This window comes from Callorhinus ursinus, unplaced genomic scaffold (assembly GCF_003265705.2).
Source record: "Callorhinus ursinus isolate GAN/ISIS: 27379988/994484 unplaced genomic scaffold, GSC_fseal_2.0 scaffold9, whole genome shotgun sequence".
Lineage (NCBI taxonomy): Eukaryota > Metazoa > Chordata > Mammalia > Carnivora > Otariidae > Callorhinus > Callorhinus ursinus.
This window is the reverse complement of record NW_027397071.1, coordinates 3,274,484-3,291,029: the sequence shown is the minus strand read 5'-3', so window position 1 is coordinate 3,291,029 and position 16,546 is coordinate 3,274,484. Positions and strand designations below refer to the sequence as shown.

General features: G+C 48.1%; 1 protein-coding gene across 1 annotated transcript; it reads left to right on the top strand.

Moving 5' to 3' along the window:
• Positions 1 to 3,317: 3,317 nt before the first annotated feature.
• Positions 3,318 to 16,113, top strand: CD2 (CD2 molecule). Its single transcript, XM_025872518.2, has 5 exons — positions 3,318 to 3,450; positions 3,571 to 3,870; positions 8,059 to 8,307; positions 12,005 to 12,127; positions 15,338 to 16,113. Exons 1-5 carry the CDS (start codon positions 3,390 to 3,392, stop codon positions 15,646 to 15,648), a joined length of 1,044 nt encoding a protein of 347 aa, XP_025728303.1. The 5' UTR covers positions 3,318 to 3,389; the 3' UTR covers positions 15,649 to 16,113.
• The last annotated feature ends 433 nt before the right edge of the window (positions 16,114 to 16,546 follow it).

The window sequence follows — 16,546 nt, the reverse complement described above, 5'->3', positions numbered from 1 at the left end:
AAATGTACCTTTTTTGGTTTATTATTAAATTGACTACTTTTTCATGGCCTTATTGTTCACTTGTATTTCTTCTTTTGTGAATTATCCCTTTTACGACCTTGACCCATTTTTAACATCAAGGTGTCCATTTTTTCTTTCTACATCTACACAAAAAAATTAATTTTAAGGATATCAACCTGTGTCATACATCTTGCAACTCATTTGCCCCTTTTAGTTGTCTTTTAATGTTTCTTATGGGTTTTTATGTACAAAAGTTTTAAACTTTACATAGATCCATCAATCCCTTCCTTTTTCACGGTTTTTGCCCTTGAAGCCATGCTCATTACCCAGAATTAATGAGATGGGAGAGAAAATTATTGTTTCAAAAAGAAGAACGGAAAGCTGCTGTCCATTTGCTCCATGAAAACATAGGAAAAATGATCAGAAAAATGGGAGAAAGGAGGGGAGGGAACTGCCTTTAAAAGCTGAGGCAAGTTACACAATGGCCACCACCACATGGTCCAGACCATACCCGTCCGAGGTTGGACAGCTCGCTAGTGGGTGGGTCACTTGCAAGTGGGAAGCTATATGTTAATGGTTTCTCAGATCCTGCATACACTTTTGAAAACACATGCGTGTCTAAAACATCCTTTATTTAAAAAAAATAAAAACTTTCATTACAAAAATAATGTGTTCGTTACCAGAATTTCTGACTTCACAGAAGTTGGTAAAGTAAAAAGTGCAAATTTCGAATCGGCCTCCTTGAAATCTAAGTTTTGAAAGAGGAGCACTGTTAAAAGTTCAGCATGAATCCTTCCAGACTTTTTTCCATGTATACACTAATTATAATATATAAGGTGATGTGATACAGTATAATTGTCACTTTTCGGCCTACTTTATTCTATTTTAACCGTTATACAGTATTTCATAATATGAGTCTACCATCATTTAAGTTGTTTGCAATTTTCTATTACAAAAAAATGCTACAACACATCCTTGAGCAGAAATTTTGCACATTTATGCAAATATCTGTGTAGAATAAATTTCTCAAATTAAAATTTCTAGGTAAGAAAAATATATTCTTTGAAATTTGGCAGAAGTGGCCAAATTTCACCCTTCGCAAGGTGTAGATTTATACTCCCTTCAATATTGTATGAAGGTACATGTTTCTCCCTATATTCTTATCAATATTATTTTCTTTTCTAGTTTTGCCAATCTGGTAGTGATAATGGTATTTCATGGCTATATTAGATGTCCTTTCAAAAGTTTATTGGTATTTCTTCTATTAAGCATTTCTTCTACAAACTGTTCATTTGTATCTTTGCCCATTTAAAAAACTGAGTTTTCGGGCGCCTGGGTGCCTCAGTTGGTTAAATGACTGCCTTCAGTTCAGGTCATGATCCTGGAGTCCCGGGATCGAGTCCCACATCGGGCTCCCTGCTCAGTTGGGAGTCTGCTTCTCCCTCTGACCCTCCCCCCTCTCGTGCACTCTCTCTCAAATAAATAAATAAAATCTTAAAAAAAATAAACTGAGTTTTCTTTTCTTAATAGGAATAATTTACATTCTTGGATATTAATAATTTCTCATATATACTGCAAATATTTGCCATCATGTCTTTTCATTTTGTCCATTTCTTTGCCTATAAATAAATGTCACATTTTTATGTGGTCAATTGTGTCCATTTTTTCTTTATTACTTTGGGATCATATAGCATATGTAGGTAGGCCTTCCATACTCAAAGATATGAAGATATATTTCCGTGTTCTTTTTTAGCACTTAAGAATTTAACGCAACTAGAGTTTATTTTTGCGGCTGATATGCATTAGGAATTTGTCATACAATCAGGAAGTAAATATTCTATGTAGGTTTCCCTTTACCCAGGGGTTGAGATCCAGGGCTCTGTCTTCATTTCACTCCCTGGGCAATGTGCTGAGAGATAATACCCATATTTGTGCCTAAATTAAAAAAAAAAGAAAACAAACAATTTTTAAGATTTTTACTCACTCTCCTCAGGAAGCACAAAACTGGACATTTACTTTGGAAATCTGTCATTGGCTGGCTTCTCAGTGCATTTTTTTCTGAGTGCATCCAATACATCACTTTATTTCTCTCCCTGAATCGCAAATTTCTCTCCTCTTCCCCTCTGAGTCCTCCCTCACTTCTCCTTTTCTCTTTATCTCTTCCTTTCCTTAACCATCTGTAGCATTAACCATCGTAAATGCTCTGAATGATTCAGTCTGGTTGTTTGATAGTATCCCACAGACTCTATGAATTTTTGTTTGTTTGGGAACAAGTTTTTATTTACCTAATTGAATTTCAACAGAGTTGTAAAATGTATGCTGAACTTAAGATCTGGGAATTTCAAGCACTTACAGTTGAGACTCAACTTATACGTCTTTTTATTTATTTATTTTTAATTTTTTAAAGATTTTATTTATTTGTTTATTTGAGAGAGAATGAGAGACAGCACATGTGAGGGAGGATCAGAGGGAGAAGTAGACTCCCTGCTGAGCAGGGAACCCGACGCGGGACTCGATCCCGGGACCCCAGGATCATGACCTGAGCCGAAGGCAGTGGCCCAACCAACTGAGCCACCCAGGTGCCCCTGTCTTTTTAGATTTTATTTATTTATTTATTTTGAGAGAGTGAGAATGAGAGAGAGAGAGAGAGAGAGAGAGAGAGCACATGAGAGGGGGCAGGGCCAGAGGGAGAAGCAGGCTCCTTGCTGAGCAGGAAGCCTGATGCAGGACTCGATCCCGGGACTCCAGGATCATGACCTGAGCCGAAGGCAGTCGCTTAACCAACTGAGCCACCCAGGCGCCCGCCCTGTCTTTTTAATCACAAAGAATTTTAGAACCTAGAAAACACCTGTTGGGGAAGAGAAAAGAAATCTATTTTCATAATTCTTTCACGTGTATACATTCTCCGATACTTGTACTCACAGGATAAATATTTATATGCTGTTATCCACTTATGAACATTTACCTATATTTTGATGTGGTCTTCTTAGAGGCAGCATGGCAGAATGGATAGAAGCAGGCTGTATGGTTAAATTTGGCTCCTTGTTAACCAAAGGGGGCTCTGGAGTGAGTTACTTAGCCCCTCGGTTCCTTTTCTCTTTGATGGGGGTAATAAAACCCACCCAAGGTTGTTGTGAGGATTAAAATGTGATAAGAAGACACCTACGCAGGATAAACACACCTGCTTTGGTAAAGGAGCCCATCAGCAGGGTTGGTTTGCTGAGGGTGTATGTGTGTGCCTGTGCGTGTGCGTGTGTTTTATGCTAACTGTAAAAGAAGTAAAAAAAAGAGGCACGTGGTTCAGCTCTCGGAGGGTGGATTCCTCTGGTCTTACTTCAGTTCCTTTTGCAGGAAGAGCTCAAATCATAACAAGGAAACTAACCCTAAAGATGAGCCTCGCATGTCAAATCTTAGCCAGCTTCCTTCTGATTTTCATCGTTTCTACCAAAGGTAAGTCAGTGTGGGTCTCCACTGGAGACCCTAACGTGAGCATAAGAGTCAAAGAGGTCATAGCCCAACTTTCTCCAGCAGTGAGTCTCAAGATCTCAGGAACTGTCTTGCTTTTTATAGGTGCAGCCCCCGAAAACAATGTTGTCTGGGGTACCCTGGGTCAAGACTTCAACCTGAACATTACTGGTTTTCAAATGAATGATGATATAGATGATATACGATGGGAAAAGGGCAAAATCAAGGTTGCACGACTCAAAATGGGCAAGCTTAAAGAGACAGATAGAAGATACAATGTATCAACAAACGGAGCTCTGAAAATTAAACATCTGAAGATAGAGGACAGTGATTCCTACAGGGTGGTTATATATGCTACAAATGGAAAGAACATATTGGACAAAACATTTCTACTGAAGATTCAAGGTAAGTCTTGGTTCCCTAAATTCTTCCATCTCAGTCTGGGTGCTATTTAGCAAGGTGGGGAATAGCATGTATGGAATGGCCCCAACCTGACCTCGGCCTTGGGGGAGCCCTAAAGGAGATCTAATGCATCTCTCCAACCTCAGTGAGGGCTCCGTCCTGCGGAAGAGATGGAATCTCCACGTGGGGAAATACATGGCTGATAGAACCTCAACTCTCTTTGCCTAAAATGCTCTCTTCAGTGGTTAATGGCGATATGCAGTTGCGTGTAGAACCTCGATTAAGGTGGCATCAGTCAGGAGGAGAGGAACAGGTAGGCAGAAGAGAAAAGTGGTCATTTCAGATGGACGATGAAGGAGTGAGCTGGGTGTGGGGCAGACTAACTGGAGAGCAGTGGGTCTTCCATCCACAGAGATATTTCAAGCCAGGATGCCCTGAAAGAGTAGCTATAAGGCAGGAAATGGCTGGAAGTAATGAATTTAAAGATGAACAGCCCTTGTTTCAGATCTGTTCAACATCAGAGTGATCAGAAGTGGAAGATAATTTTTGCTATAACTGTAGAAAAGACACCAGGCGTGGCCGTATGTATGTGATGCCCTGGGAGGGTGGGAGTGCATCCTGAAGATGAGCCAGGGAGCTGTTGTTACAGTCCAGTCCGAGGGAGGTGGGTGGGGGTGGGGAGCTGCTTGGGGATTCTGAATTCAGGCTGCATGTTAGAGTCAATGGGAGACCCTAGGAAAGGTTACCGGGGCCAAGGTCCCAGCCCAGACCAATCAAATCAGAATTTCATGGCATGGGCCCTGGGCATCAGTAGGTGCCAAAGCTCCCCAGCTGACCCTAACAGGCAGACAGAACCGAGGGCCCCTGGAGTCAATAAGGGGTGCCTGTAAAATGAGGAAGTAGAGTACGTGGAGAGTCCTGGGTGGAGAAAGGATGGGCAAGATGGCTTGGGTGCAGGACACTAGGAAGAGAAAGCGAAATTGAAATGACACTGAAGTTGTAAGTCTGGGGATACTTGGGAGGTGGTGATAAGAAGTGAGAAGAGGAAGAAGCACTCGGCTTGGAAAGGAAGACAGGCGCACAAACCAGGGATTCCGCGGGCAAATAAACCAGTATTTCTGTGCTTCACACAGGAAATGCGCTGGAGGCAGGGCCCCTCCCCCCTCGCTAGGCTCACCTCCAGCCCAGCTCTCAGCAACCCCACATGTGCCGGCTCCCTGCAAATGACAACTCTCCGTACCCTGGTCCCCTGCAACCTTGAATGGAGAGCACATTCCAGAAATGGGGCAGGACTGAGAATGGAGCTGGAAGGGGGCTCTGCTTAACGGCTCTGGGAACCCAGTTCTCATGACTCCTGTCCACATGGGCTCAAGTGTTCCCTTCTGAACACGAGCCTCACGTTTGTGCCTCATCTAGTAATGCAGTGGTAATAGCTAACCAGCTCGGTGTCGGGTGCTTTGTTCCATGATCTTACTTAAGGTTCCTGACAATCCCGAGAGCTCGTTGTTATTATCCTCGTATTATCTACAGGGACGTAGAAGCGACTTCTCCAAAGTCACACGGCTTGACAGGAGCAGAGTCAGGGTGCAAGTCCAGGGCTTCTCTTAACAAGGATGGTGACATTTGTTTCCCCCAAACAGCTTTATTGAGATAGAATTCACATACCAGAAGTTCACCCACTTAAAATGTACAATTCAATGGCTTCTGGTATATTCACAGAGTTGTACAACTAGCACACAATTGACTTTAGAGCATTTTCTTTATTCCCCAGATAAACACCGCATTCCTTGGCCAAAAGACAGAGATCTTTCTGTGACACAACAGCCACCCGCTGAGTGTGTGTGTGTGTGTGTGTCATTGTCACACAGCATCTTAATTCAGTGTGTGGTCTTGTCCCCATTACTTGCCACGTGGCTTTGGGCAAATTCTCTGTCTGCTCTGAGTCTGATCTTTGTAATAATAACTCCATGGGATATTCAATGAGACAGCTAAACAAAGGTGCCCTGCAGGACCTGGGACCCAATACCCATTTGTGCAGTGCTAACGCCCTCCCCCATCCGTTTCTTCGCGCTTCTCGCAGCTTCGGCCTCTGTACTCAGATCTCCTTAATGAGGGGGCTACTTCCTCTGGCCGAAGAGGCACTGGAAGCCCTCTTAAAAGGATGTGTTGGGGGAGAATGAATAAATCCTAGTGACCTAGAACTAAGGAGTTCTCATGTATGTGATGTACCCCCACTTGATCCAGCCATGCCTCTTCCGGAAGCTACCTTACAGAGAGGGCATGTCCAAAGACATGGCGTCAAGAGCCTGCTCATCACTGTGTGGTTTATATTAATGAAATATTGGAAAGGATTGCAAAGTCCCCAGCAGTTATAAACTTATTCATTAAATTAAGAATACATCATTTAAAAAGATGGTAGAGATGAATATTTATCGATGTTTATAAAGGAAAGAATTTCATAATAGATCATTGGTAAGGAGGAATAAGGCAGACTACAAAATCATATGATCCAGTTTTAGTTTTTAAAACATGATTTATATGGATATTATGTATAGAAATCACCTGGTAAGGATATACATAAAAATATTAATTATTGACTCCTGGTAGTAGAATTGCATGTGATTTTTTTAAAAGATTTTATTTATTTGAGAGAGAGAGAGAGCACACATGAGTAGGGAGAGGGGCAGAGGGAGAAGCAGGCTTCCTGCGGAGCAGGGAGCCCGATGCGGGGCTCAATCCCAGAACCCCGAGATCATGACCTGAGCCAAAAGCAGACGCATAACTGACTGAGCCACCCAGGCACCCTTGCATGTGATTTTTAATCTTGAAACATTTTGTTGCATCTGATCAATTTTTACAGTGATTGGACGTCACTGTTATAAATAGCAAAAAAGATTGTTTCCATTTTGAAGAGGCAAGTAAACACCTTGATTTGACCCCTAGACTCTGCACTGGTTGCCTTGTAGACCCTCCATCTTCTTCATTCTGGATCACACAGAATCTTGAGAGGGGAAGGAAGGTGAATTTCCACATGCGGACCTACTAGGGCAAAAATGAAATCTGATGGGAAAGTTCATAGAGAAGATACGTTGTCTGGGAGGCAAGGAGGGAGGGAGTCATTGAAAAAGAAGCCATCTGGCTGCATAAGGAATGGAGAGAGATTGAGAGAGAAAGGTGGTAAACCTGGGGAAAGAGAGTCAGGGTGAGACTGAGAACAGAAGAGAAGAAGGAGGAGGTCACGCTAGCTAAGAAGTGGTGGAGTTAGGATTTCCACCGGCCCCATCTGAAGCCAAGGGCTTTGTCTTTCACGCCACAGCCTTGGCACATTATGGTGTCAGAAAAAGAAAGGCAGGGAGTTTACGATTATGAACGTAACAATGGCCACCAATAATGTCAGTACCTAACAATGTACCCAGGGCCCTGTCACAGGTTGTCCCTGTTACGACAGGTGGGGCATGTCTTTCTTATCCGTCTCTTACAGATGAGGTCCAGTGAGGCACAGTGAGGGGCTGAGCAGCTTTGGGTGAGGAAAGGGGTTGGTGCCCACTCACCCCAGAGCTTGAGTTGCACACCCGGCCCTCTGCTCCCAGGACCTGGTGGATGGGTGGGGGTGGGGTTTGTTTGTGACCAAGGTCCCAGGCCACACATGGAACGATGCCTCCAGGGCAGGGTTCCTGGCTGCTTTGAAGCACTGCTCCCCCCTCAGGCTTGTGGGGATCAGGACATGTTAACCGCCTTACCATGCTACTGGACTTGGACTTGGAAGAGTGGGCTCCTCCCCTGATCTATCATTTATTAGTGGATGCCCCTAGTCCACCACTTAACCTCAGGTCTTGGGTATGTCCTCTGTAAATGGTAAGAAAACATCAACCTCTTCCGTGTGTTAGGATTAAATGATATCATGTATGTGAAAACATTTTAAGGTACAAAATAGCACATAAACTCTTGAGATATATATATATATATATATATATATATATTTTACTCCTGTAATGTAGCTATGAACTTCACAGAAAAATTTGTGCTGAATGTGCTGTATAAAAAAAAGAAAATTAAAAAAAAGATTTTCAAAAATAGCTAGTGGTCTTGGAAATTGTTCCCTGGTCCCAAACTAACTCCATTCCCCCCTCTATTAATGTCTATTAAAATCAGAAAATTGGCTAATATGAATTGGATTTTTTTTTTTTCCAGAGGAGGTTTCACTACCTGTGATGTTCTGGAGTTGTGCCAACAGAAACCTGACCTGTGAGATAAGGAGTGGAACTGACCCTGAATTAATGCTGTATCTAGATAATACATTATTAGCTAATGGTGCATCTAAAACTATTTCTCGGAGGATTGCCACAAATAAGTGGACGACCAAACGGAGTATGTCATTCAACTGCACGGTGAAGAACAAAGTCAGTAAGCAAAACAGAGGGGTGACCATCGATTGTTCAGGTGCGTGGCAAGCACTGGTCAGACGTCCCGGGCTTACTTCTCAAACACAGCCTGCCAGGTCCAGGGCAGAGACTCACTCCAGCACCTGGGTTCCCGGGCTAGGAGGCAGCCTTGGCTCAGGGTGAGAACTGAAAACACACCTCTTCCTCCTGGAAACCTCCAAGGGAATCCTTGGAGGAGAGAGAAGGTGGTGTTCTATGGTTACCCATCGTGTGTGTCCTTCCATGGAGCACAGTGTAACGTCAGGCAATTACAAAGATCCTCTTCTGGGAGAAAGAATTGCCCAGTTGAAGAGGTAGAAGGAACTGTAGAGGTTATCTCATGCAAACCCCCATTTCCCAGAGAGGTCAGCTGATTTGCCTGAGGTCCCTCAGCTAGTCAGTGACCAGGATTGTGACTCCCAGGCTAACAATGGAGAAGGAAACAAAAAAGATTACTTTCTGGAAGGGAGATGGGCAGTACCTCCTATCAGGAGCCAGGGTAAAAATCCAGAAGTTAGGGGCATGGAGAGAGGATGAGCTCAAGGCCAGGGAGGATGGTGGACCCAGTGAGGAAATGTCCCTCCTGCCATAGAGCTGACAGCCCCGCATCAGGAAGTCCTGAAACCCCAGGCGTGTAAGCTCTTCCCCCAGAGTTCCTGCTTCACACGACTCCTGGAAGTAATATTGGGGAGGCAGCCTGCTGTTGGGGGCGCTCTGGGAACCAGAGGCCTGGACTTGAGTTCGCGTCTGTCCAAATTCAGTGGGATTAACTTGTCAGAGTTCCTTCCCCTTTCTGGGCTTCAGCCTCCTGGTCCACAAAGAGAATGAGCCCCATGATCCCTCAGTTTCCTCATCTCGTACTCTGTCTGCTGAACGCTTCTGAAGGGAGACTGAACACAGAAAAGTAGTTTCTGAGATTCTACAGGGACTATGGCTGGTGAGTTACCTCAGGAAACAGCCCTGAGCTGGTATGAAGTCAGACGTGAGGCTTTCTTATATACGTGTTGAAGGAGTTATCTGCCGCTGCATAACAAATTACCTTTGTTGGTGGCTTAAAACACCGGTGACTCGCTCACAGTTTCTGTGAGTCACGAGTCTGGGAGTGTCTTAGCAGCTGGGTGGTTGTGGCTCTTACATGCGGCTGTGGTCAGGACACCGGCCGGGACCACAGTCATGTGGGCCGGGTCCAGGCTCTGCTTGTCAGGGCTCGCTCACGGGGCCTGTTGGACCGCCTCACAATATGGCTACTAGCTGCCCTCAGCCAGGCTAAGAGAGAGCCTGAGTGAGTGTCTGAGGCAAACGCCACGGTCTATTTGTAACTTAGTCTCAGGGGTACTATCCCATCACTTCTACCATATTCTGTTCTTCAGAAGCGACACAGTAAGCCCAGCCCACGTGCATAGGAGGGAATACCAGGGGGCTGGGGGCTTTGGGGAGGCATCTTAGAGGCTGCCAACCACACGCTGAGACGGGCATCACTTCACCCTCATGTCGGTCCACCAGCCATGACCCCGCAACCCCCCATCATGAAGGCGCAGTGCGCGAAGCTGCCCCTTCTTGACTTCACAACCTCTTTTCCCCCTTCTGGGAAAGACATACTTCTACTAAAAATTATTCATTGTTTATCTGAAATTCAAATGTAATTGCATGTCCTGTGGTTTATCTGGCAACCATGTTCTTCATGTTTATTCTAACCAGATCCCACCAGCATAGAAATGTGTGTGCATCGGGGATGGAGGGAGTCAGGAAGGGCCTCGGGAGAAGCCAAGGTTCAAAGGTAGAACATTCACATCCCTTACCCTCTGGGGCAGGTCTGGAAAAGGGCCACTGAAGAGATGGGAAGGATTCCCCCGGGGGAGGCAGGGGAGGGGCAGGCGCTCTTGAAGACCCTCAAAGGGATCACCTTCAAGGTCCAAGCCAGAGAGGGACAAGGAAAAGACTATCCATTTGGCTCAGCAAAAAGCAAACATATCCTTGAAACCAAAACACTGAGGGAGGAGCACATTTGGATGCTGAAGGACCACCTCACATGAACTTAAGGGGGCGTCATGTGGGAAGCGGTATGCTTGGATTTCGAGATGGTGAGGACGTGGTTTTGAATGATGGAGCCCCAGCTGCCTCTGAGATGAGCTGGAATGTTCCCTGCCAAGAGCACCCCAGATCTCGGAGCGTCCTGCTGGACAGACCTGTGAATGGACAGTGTGAGGCGTGCCTCCGTTTCCATGAGTGTCCCAGACAGAGGTGTGGCCACCCCGTGTGAGGGCTCAAAAGCTTAGCAGTGGCTGCACGGCTCAGCCCCTGCTCCCCGACCTGTTCCCACTGGGTCAGACCCTGGGAAGTTCAGCCTGAGAGAGACTCCAGCAGCCCCCGGCTCCAGCCACCAGAGTCTTCAAGGACCCCAGTGCTTTCTTGGTCTTATGGAACGTTCCAATGGAAGCACCTCTGTCCACAGAGCAGGGGAGGTTGTGTGACTGGCAGGCCAAGAGTGGGGCAGAGAGGGAAAACAGTGAGAATTAACAGACTGTTGCCATCAGAAAATCTGTTCAGTTTGGTTTCTGGGCCTCTGGCTTACTCCCAGGGCTCATCCCGGGCTTCGCGTGTAACGGGGTCTTCCTAGGGATGTTTGGCTGGAAAAGGGTCTCCTTGTGATGCTGGCTGAGCTCCGGTTTGTCCTCCAGATGCGTGAGTCCCCTGACACCTGGCCTCAGCTACGGCCTCTCTAACTGCCTTTGACTCACCAAGGGCAGGAGGCCCAGTCCCTCTCCTGGGGACACAGCTCCCAGAAACGCCAGTGCACAGAGCTCTGCTAAGAGCCAGACCTCGCCTCTGTGTGTCGTTTTACAGTTTACAAAGCACTTTCACATCCATTATCTGATTGACCTCCAACAGCCAGCCTGTGATATAAGTTTCATTTTCTCCTTTTTATGCCGAATGGAACAGGCTCAGAGAGGTGGAGTAGCTTGCCAAAGGTCACACAGCTCTTGCCCAGAAGAGCCTGGATTCAAACCCATTTCTCTGAACACTGAGTGGTTATCCTTATTGTGTTGTGGCAGCTGAAGGCCTGCGACCTCAAGATCAAATTCACTGCCGCTGCTAAGCTAACTCACTGCGTGTCTGAGTTTCTCTCATAGGCCAGGGAAAATCTGGGAGGGGGAGCTGACCAGCGGGCTGGACAAGTGAAACATTTACCCTGAGTCTTCGGAAACTGCCTGGTCAAAACAAAAAAATGCCACCTGGTGTAGGAGGGCAGCCAGAGATGAAGGTGGATACATAGTGCAGAAACATGGAAGCAAGGGGCTGCTTAATGGCACCACTCGGGAACAAATACTTTGTGGTCTCAGGCAACCCATCCTCCCTCTCTCAGCCTATGAAACTAGAAGTGACCCTAGATTGTCTCTAAACTCCTTCCCAGAGCTAAACTGACATGCTCCTTGTTGGGGTGGTGGGGCGGGCAGGGAGGGGGGCAATGTCCGGCACCCGAAGAATTTGGCATGTCTGGCACAGAGCAGCCGTCTGGGGGGCTTCGGCCAGACCCCCGCGCTTTCAGAGATCGACAAGACTGACGGCCTCCGTGCGCTCAGCTTTTCTGAGGGCGAAAAGCCCCATGAGGCTCTTTCACCTGCTTCATGCGGGAGGCAGGAGTCCTTGGCCAGAGCCATGAAATGGCACCTCGGCCCAGGACCCCTCACCTCCATGCATTTCTGTTCCTCTTGCAGAGAAGGGTCTGGACTTGTATCTCATTGTTGGTATCTGCGGAGGAGGCATCATCTTCGTCATCTTTATGACACTACTCATTTTCTACATCAACAAGAGAAAAAAGCAGAACAGTAGGAGAAATGGTAAGCTCCCCCGCTTCTGTCCCACCGCAGGCCAGGGCAAAATCCCCGTGGAAACAACTCATGGGGATGACACTGTGAGTCTGGAAGGAAAATAATGGAGATGGGGAGTTTCAGAATGTCAGGGTTATAACCGGTGGTTACAGGTTTTTCCATTCTCTGTTTAGCTTGATCTTTGAAAAATAAATTCTCAGTGGTGACAGTAGGAGAGCATTGAGAAGCTGAATCCTGGTTGGCCCCTTGGAATGCACCACCGAGGCTGACTCGGTCGAAGCCCTGTGTGGACATATTTTGAATGAGCCACACATCTCTACGTGGGTAGAATGATTAGCTTCGAAATAGCATCTCCATGAACAAACATCTCGTCCTCTCTGGAGGCGGGGTGGGTGGGTGGGAGTGGAGGCAGGCAAGGTGTGTTCAGAACCACACTCTTGGAAACACAGGTAAAATTTCAGGGACCCGCAGGACACATGTGGTCTAAAACCAGGGAGTTACACCCCCTTTTCCAATTTGTTGTTCAGAGGGGGTATGTGTGCTGGGACTGTTTCTTCCTCAAATCAGGCCTGTCCAACAACCCAGCAAGAATGAAAATGTTGTGCTTATAAGTGGGGAGCTGGCTCAAGGAACACAGGCCTCCCAAGGCAGTGAGTTCAGATAATAGCACATCAGGTGTCTCTGCGGGCTCTGGGGGTGCTGGGACCCCATGCTGCAGGTGGGTCCGGCGGGGCACATCGAGCCACAGCCAGACATGCAGCCAGCAAGCAGGCCCCTCAGGTTCTGTGTAATCTGACATTCACAGTAGGACTGGGTCCTCTCACTCTGGGTCTCTCCCTAGAGGGGGCGTGTGACGCCCACGCCAGCGGCCTGCAGCACCACACAAACAAGGACCTGGGCTGAACCTGCGCAGGCAGGCGTGGTCTTGGGCCACCTTTGGACTTGGCTTCCTTACTTCAGACTTCTCACCTTGGGTCCCCTTCAGGCCACGGCTCCCAGTGCGACACCGTGTTTCCACCGCCATCTCTCCAGCCTCTCTGCCCACCTGGAGCAGAATTGCTTGCTAGTCCCATGGGCACCCATGGTTCCCTCATGTCTGTGCCCTGCTCAGGCTGTTTTCTGTCCATGTCCCCCTGCAAAGACCCTTTCTCCATTGCCTGATGGTCAAAGATCACATAGTCCTCCAAGCCCATGACAAGGCAATCCCTGCTTTCAACATGATAATTAGCTCATGTTGACAAAGCAGTGAGTCACTTGGGCCAGGGACTAACCTCTGTAATATAATGCTTTGCATTCATTATTGTATCCAACTTCCCGAGTGATCTTGTGAGATAGATAATATTCATACAGATGAGAAAATTTAAGCTCAGTGAGGTTAAATGATTTCCCCCCAAATCCTATGGCCAGTGGGCTAAGTCAGGACTAGGGTGATACAAGCAAGAAGCTCTGTACAATTTAGGTAGACCATCAGCCTCAGGGTCCACCCTGCCTTGCACAACCCTGAGAGTGAGGGACCCCTTCCATTCTGTGCCCTGGTGAGATGAGGACACTGAGCCTGGAGGAATTCTGGGGAGCAGGCATTTGGGCAGTGGCTGCAGGGACGGGGGCGTGGCACGCCGGAACCCCCCAGTCCTGCTCTGCCAGGCAGGCTGCTCAGAGCCACAGTTCACCTGTTTGTTGTGCAAGGCAGCCCCGGGGGCTTGGCCACTTGGCCGTACTCGCTTCCTCCCCGCAGAGCTCATGGGACTCTGTCTGCACCTCTCTGGAGGCTCTGGGTTCTTCCCAGAGTCTGACATTGTGGTTTGCAGTCCTGCTTCGGGTCCCTTGATTTTAGGCTTCTTGAGGGCAAGTATTGTCCTGTCACCGTCTTGTATCTGAGCCATCGCTTCTACTTGGCAATGGCACTTAAATTGAGAAGATGGGGAACAAATGTTTGAAGGACAAATGTACGAAACAAAACAGTGGGTGAACAGACTGCTAGGCAAATGGGCAGCCCAAGCTTGCCTGAGAGGGGATGAGAGAGGCCTCTCTAAAGCCGCACGGCCGGGACTTGGGCCCGCCCCTCAAGTCCTCTCCACAGCTTCCTGGCACGCCCTCAGCTACCTCAGGGCACCAAAGACGGCATAGAGGATGTGTTTTTCTCTTTCTGTGCCCTTTACCTTTTGTGCTTAGAGCACTCTGGCCCCTCGTGTGTCACAACCACGTCATCGGACTCTGAGTCTTCACATTCAAAGCTGCCTGAGGCCTGGATTTCCAGCCCTCAGGGGAGACTGTTCTCCCAACATCCTCACCGGAAGTCACAGGGCCATGCTCAGAGGGTACCGGGGCTTCCTAAGCTGGATATGCCCATGTCAATGTGAGGGGCCATTCACTGGCCCTAGGAGAACGTTCTCTTCCTAGCTCCCTTGGGAGCCCCGCAAGGATGGCTTTGGACAGAGGCACTGGGACACCTCCCTTGCAGCCCAGGGGAGGCGGAGGGCCAGACGGGCCCTTCAGGCCTAGAGCAGGTGAGCCTCCTCATGGATTCCCTGTGTGGTTTTGAAACAACAAAGGAACAACCACATTTTTGGGAGCTGTGGGCCTGTCTTCACGACTGCTGTCACACATCGCGGAAAATCCCAGAGGGGTGATAGGACGAGAAATTCTTGTCCTTCCTAGCCCAAGAGCATGGGGATTGCTTATGAATTTCTGAGAAACTAGTAAGTTTCTGAGGACTGAGAGGCCCCTTGCATATATTCCAACCCCTCACCAGAATGTGGGTTGCCTTAGAGCAAGAACTGGATGAAAGGCAGCCCTAACAGGGAAACCCACCAGAAGGCAGATGGTTACTAACGTCCCCTCTGACTACGGAGCTCCTATCCAAAGTGCTCCAACCACAAGGTGCTCTCAGGGCATGGTCTCTAGGGTAACCCAGAGGCAGGGCTCTGAGGTCTGAGCGCCCTCTCCATGCCTGGGACACCCCGGCACAAGCGCTCTACCTGCATCTTTTCCTCTGGCTCCCTGAGTTCCCAAAAGCCCTGGGCTCTCACTCTACCCTGCTGGTGGGCGTTTCTGTCTCCCCTACAGGACCTGGAAATTTTAGAGGGTAGAGGTGGCATCTGCTTTCTCACCACATCCCAAACAGCTAGCACGACATCCCACACATAGGCAGTACGCTCAATAAATATTTACATTGATCCTATCTTACCAAGAGAACTCTCAGAGGTTTTATTATTGCAGACGAGGAGCTGGAGATAAGAACACGCAGAGTAACCACCAAGGAGAGGCGCCAGAAGCCCCGCCAGGTTCCAGGATCAGCTCCTCAAAATCCAGCTGTGTCCCAAGCTCCTCCACCACCTAGTCATCGGCCCCAGGTCCCTTGTCATCGGTCCCCGCCTCCGAGCCACCGTGTCCAGCATCACCCGCAGAAGAAGGCTCCTCCTCCGTCAGCCACCCACGTTCACCAGCAGAAAGGTCCTCCCCTCCCTAGGCCTCGAGTTCAACCAAAACCTCCCCATGGGGCACAGAAAACTCATAACTCTGTCTCCTGACCTGGTTGTCCCCTTCTTCTAACTAAAAGAGATAGAAATTGTTCTTTCCCATAAGGGCACAGTGGAGTTTCTCCACGGTGGGGGTCCGCACCTGCGCTTTCATCAAGTGCATTCTGCAAGTTAGGATTATCACCTCCTGGGCATGTGGGCCATGGCCATGTCTGCATCTCCTAGCTCATCCACGTGCCCTAACACCTGGAGCCTCTGGCTTCCTCCCAAATCCTCATCATGCCAGGAAGGGCTAGCAATTCAAATGCCAGCATCGGGATGATGGGCCACCGAGCACAAAGTTCTAGAGCTCTCCTCGCTTCCCCTTCAGATCACGTGCAGACATGAGCTGTCTCGCCGCACCTGTGCCTCGCTGCAAGCAGCTACCTGCCCAAGTGACCCTGGGGTTTCTTATGTGCCTGGTGGACACTTGCCTACCATCTTGAGGGGAGAAGTGAAATAAAAGCTTTGATTTGACCAGTGTCTGCTCATTGTAGAAAGAAGCCCAGCAGCAAGCTGCTGGATGAGAAAGAGGCTGGGTGGTGTGACAGCAGGATCAAATTTGGTCACCCCAATTCACCTGGGCCACCAAATCCCCCCCCAGAACAACCAGAACATGTTCCCCAGGTCTCAGCTGCAAGGCTGGCCCAACAAGCTATTTGATTTGTCTGTTGAATTGAAACCTCTATGCGCAAACTGCGACAAAGAGGCACCAGCAAACGGAATTTGGGTCTCACTTCCTTGACTGTTCAGACATGGTCACAATGATCTGTAGAATCATCCTTGAAAAGAAGGGAATCTGTGAATCCTGGAGGTGCCGTGAGACGATCAAACAACACCAAAGGGCAGCTGGGCTGGGAGCCACCTTGGTGGCATCAAATCCCCAGTGTCTTAAATGGCCACTGGGCAA

What these genes read in the sequence shown, in the direction of transcription:
- CD2 (XM_025872518.2), top strand. Translation starts at nt 3,390, where the DNA reads ATGAGCCTCGCATGTCAAATCTTAGCCAGCTTCCTTCTGATTTTCATC. An exon ending in TTTCATCGTTTCTACCAAAG is followed by an intron (nt 3,451 to 3,570) that starts GTAAGTCAGTGT and finishes TGCTTTTTATAG; the next exon opens with GTGCAGCCCCCGAAAACAAT. An exon ending in ATTTCTACTGAAGATTCAAG is followed by an intron (nt 3,871 to 8,058) that starts GTAAGTCTTGGT and finishes TTTTTTTTCCAG; the next exon opens with AGGAGGTTTCACTACCTGTG.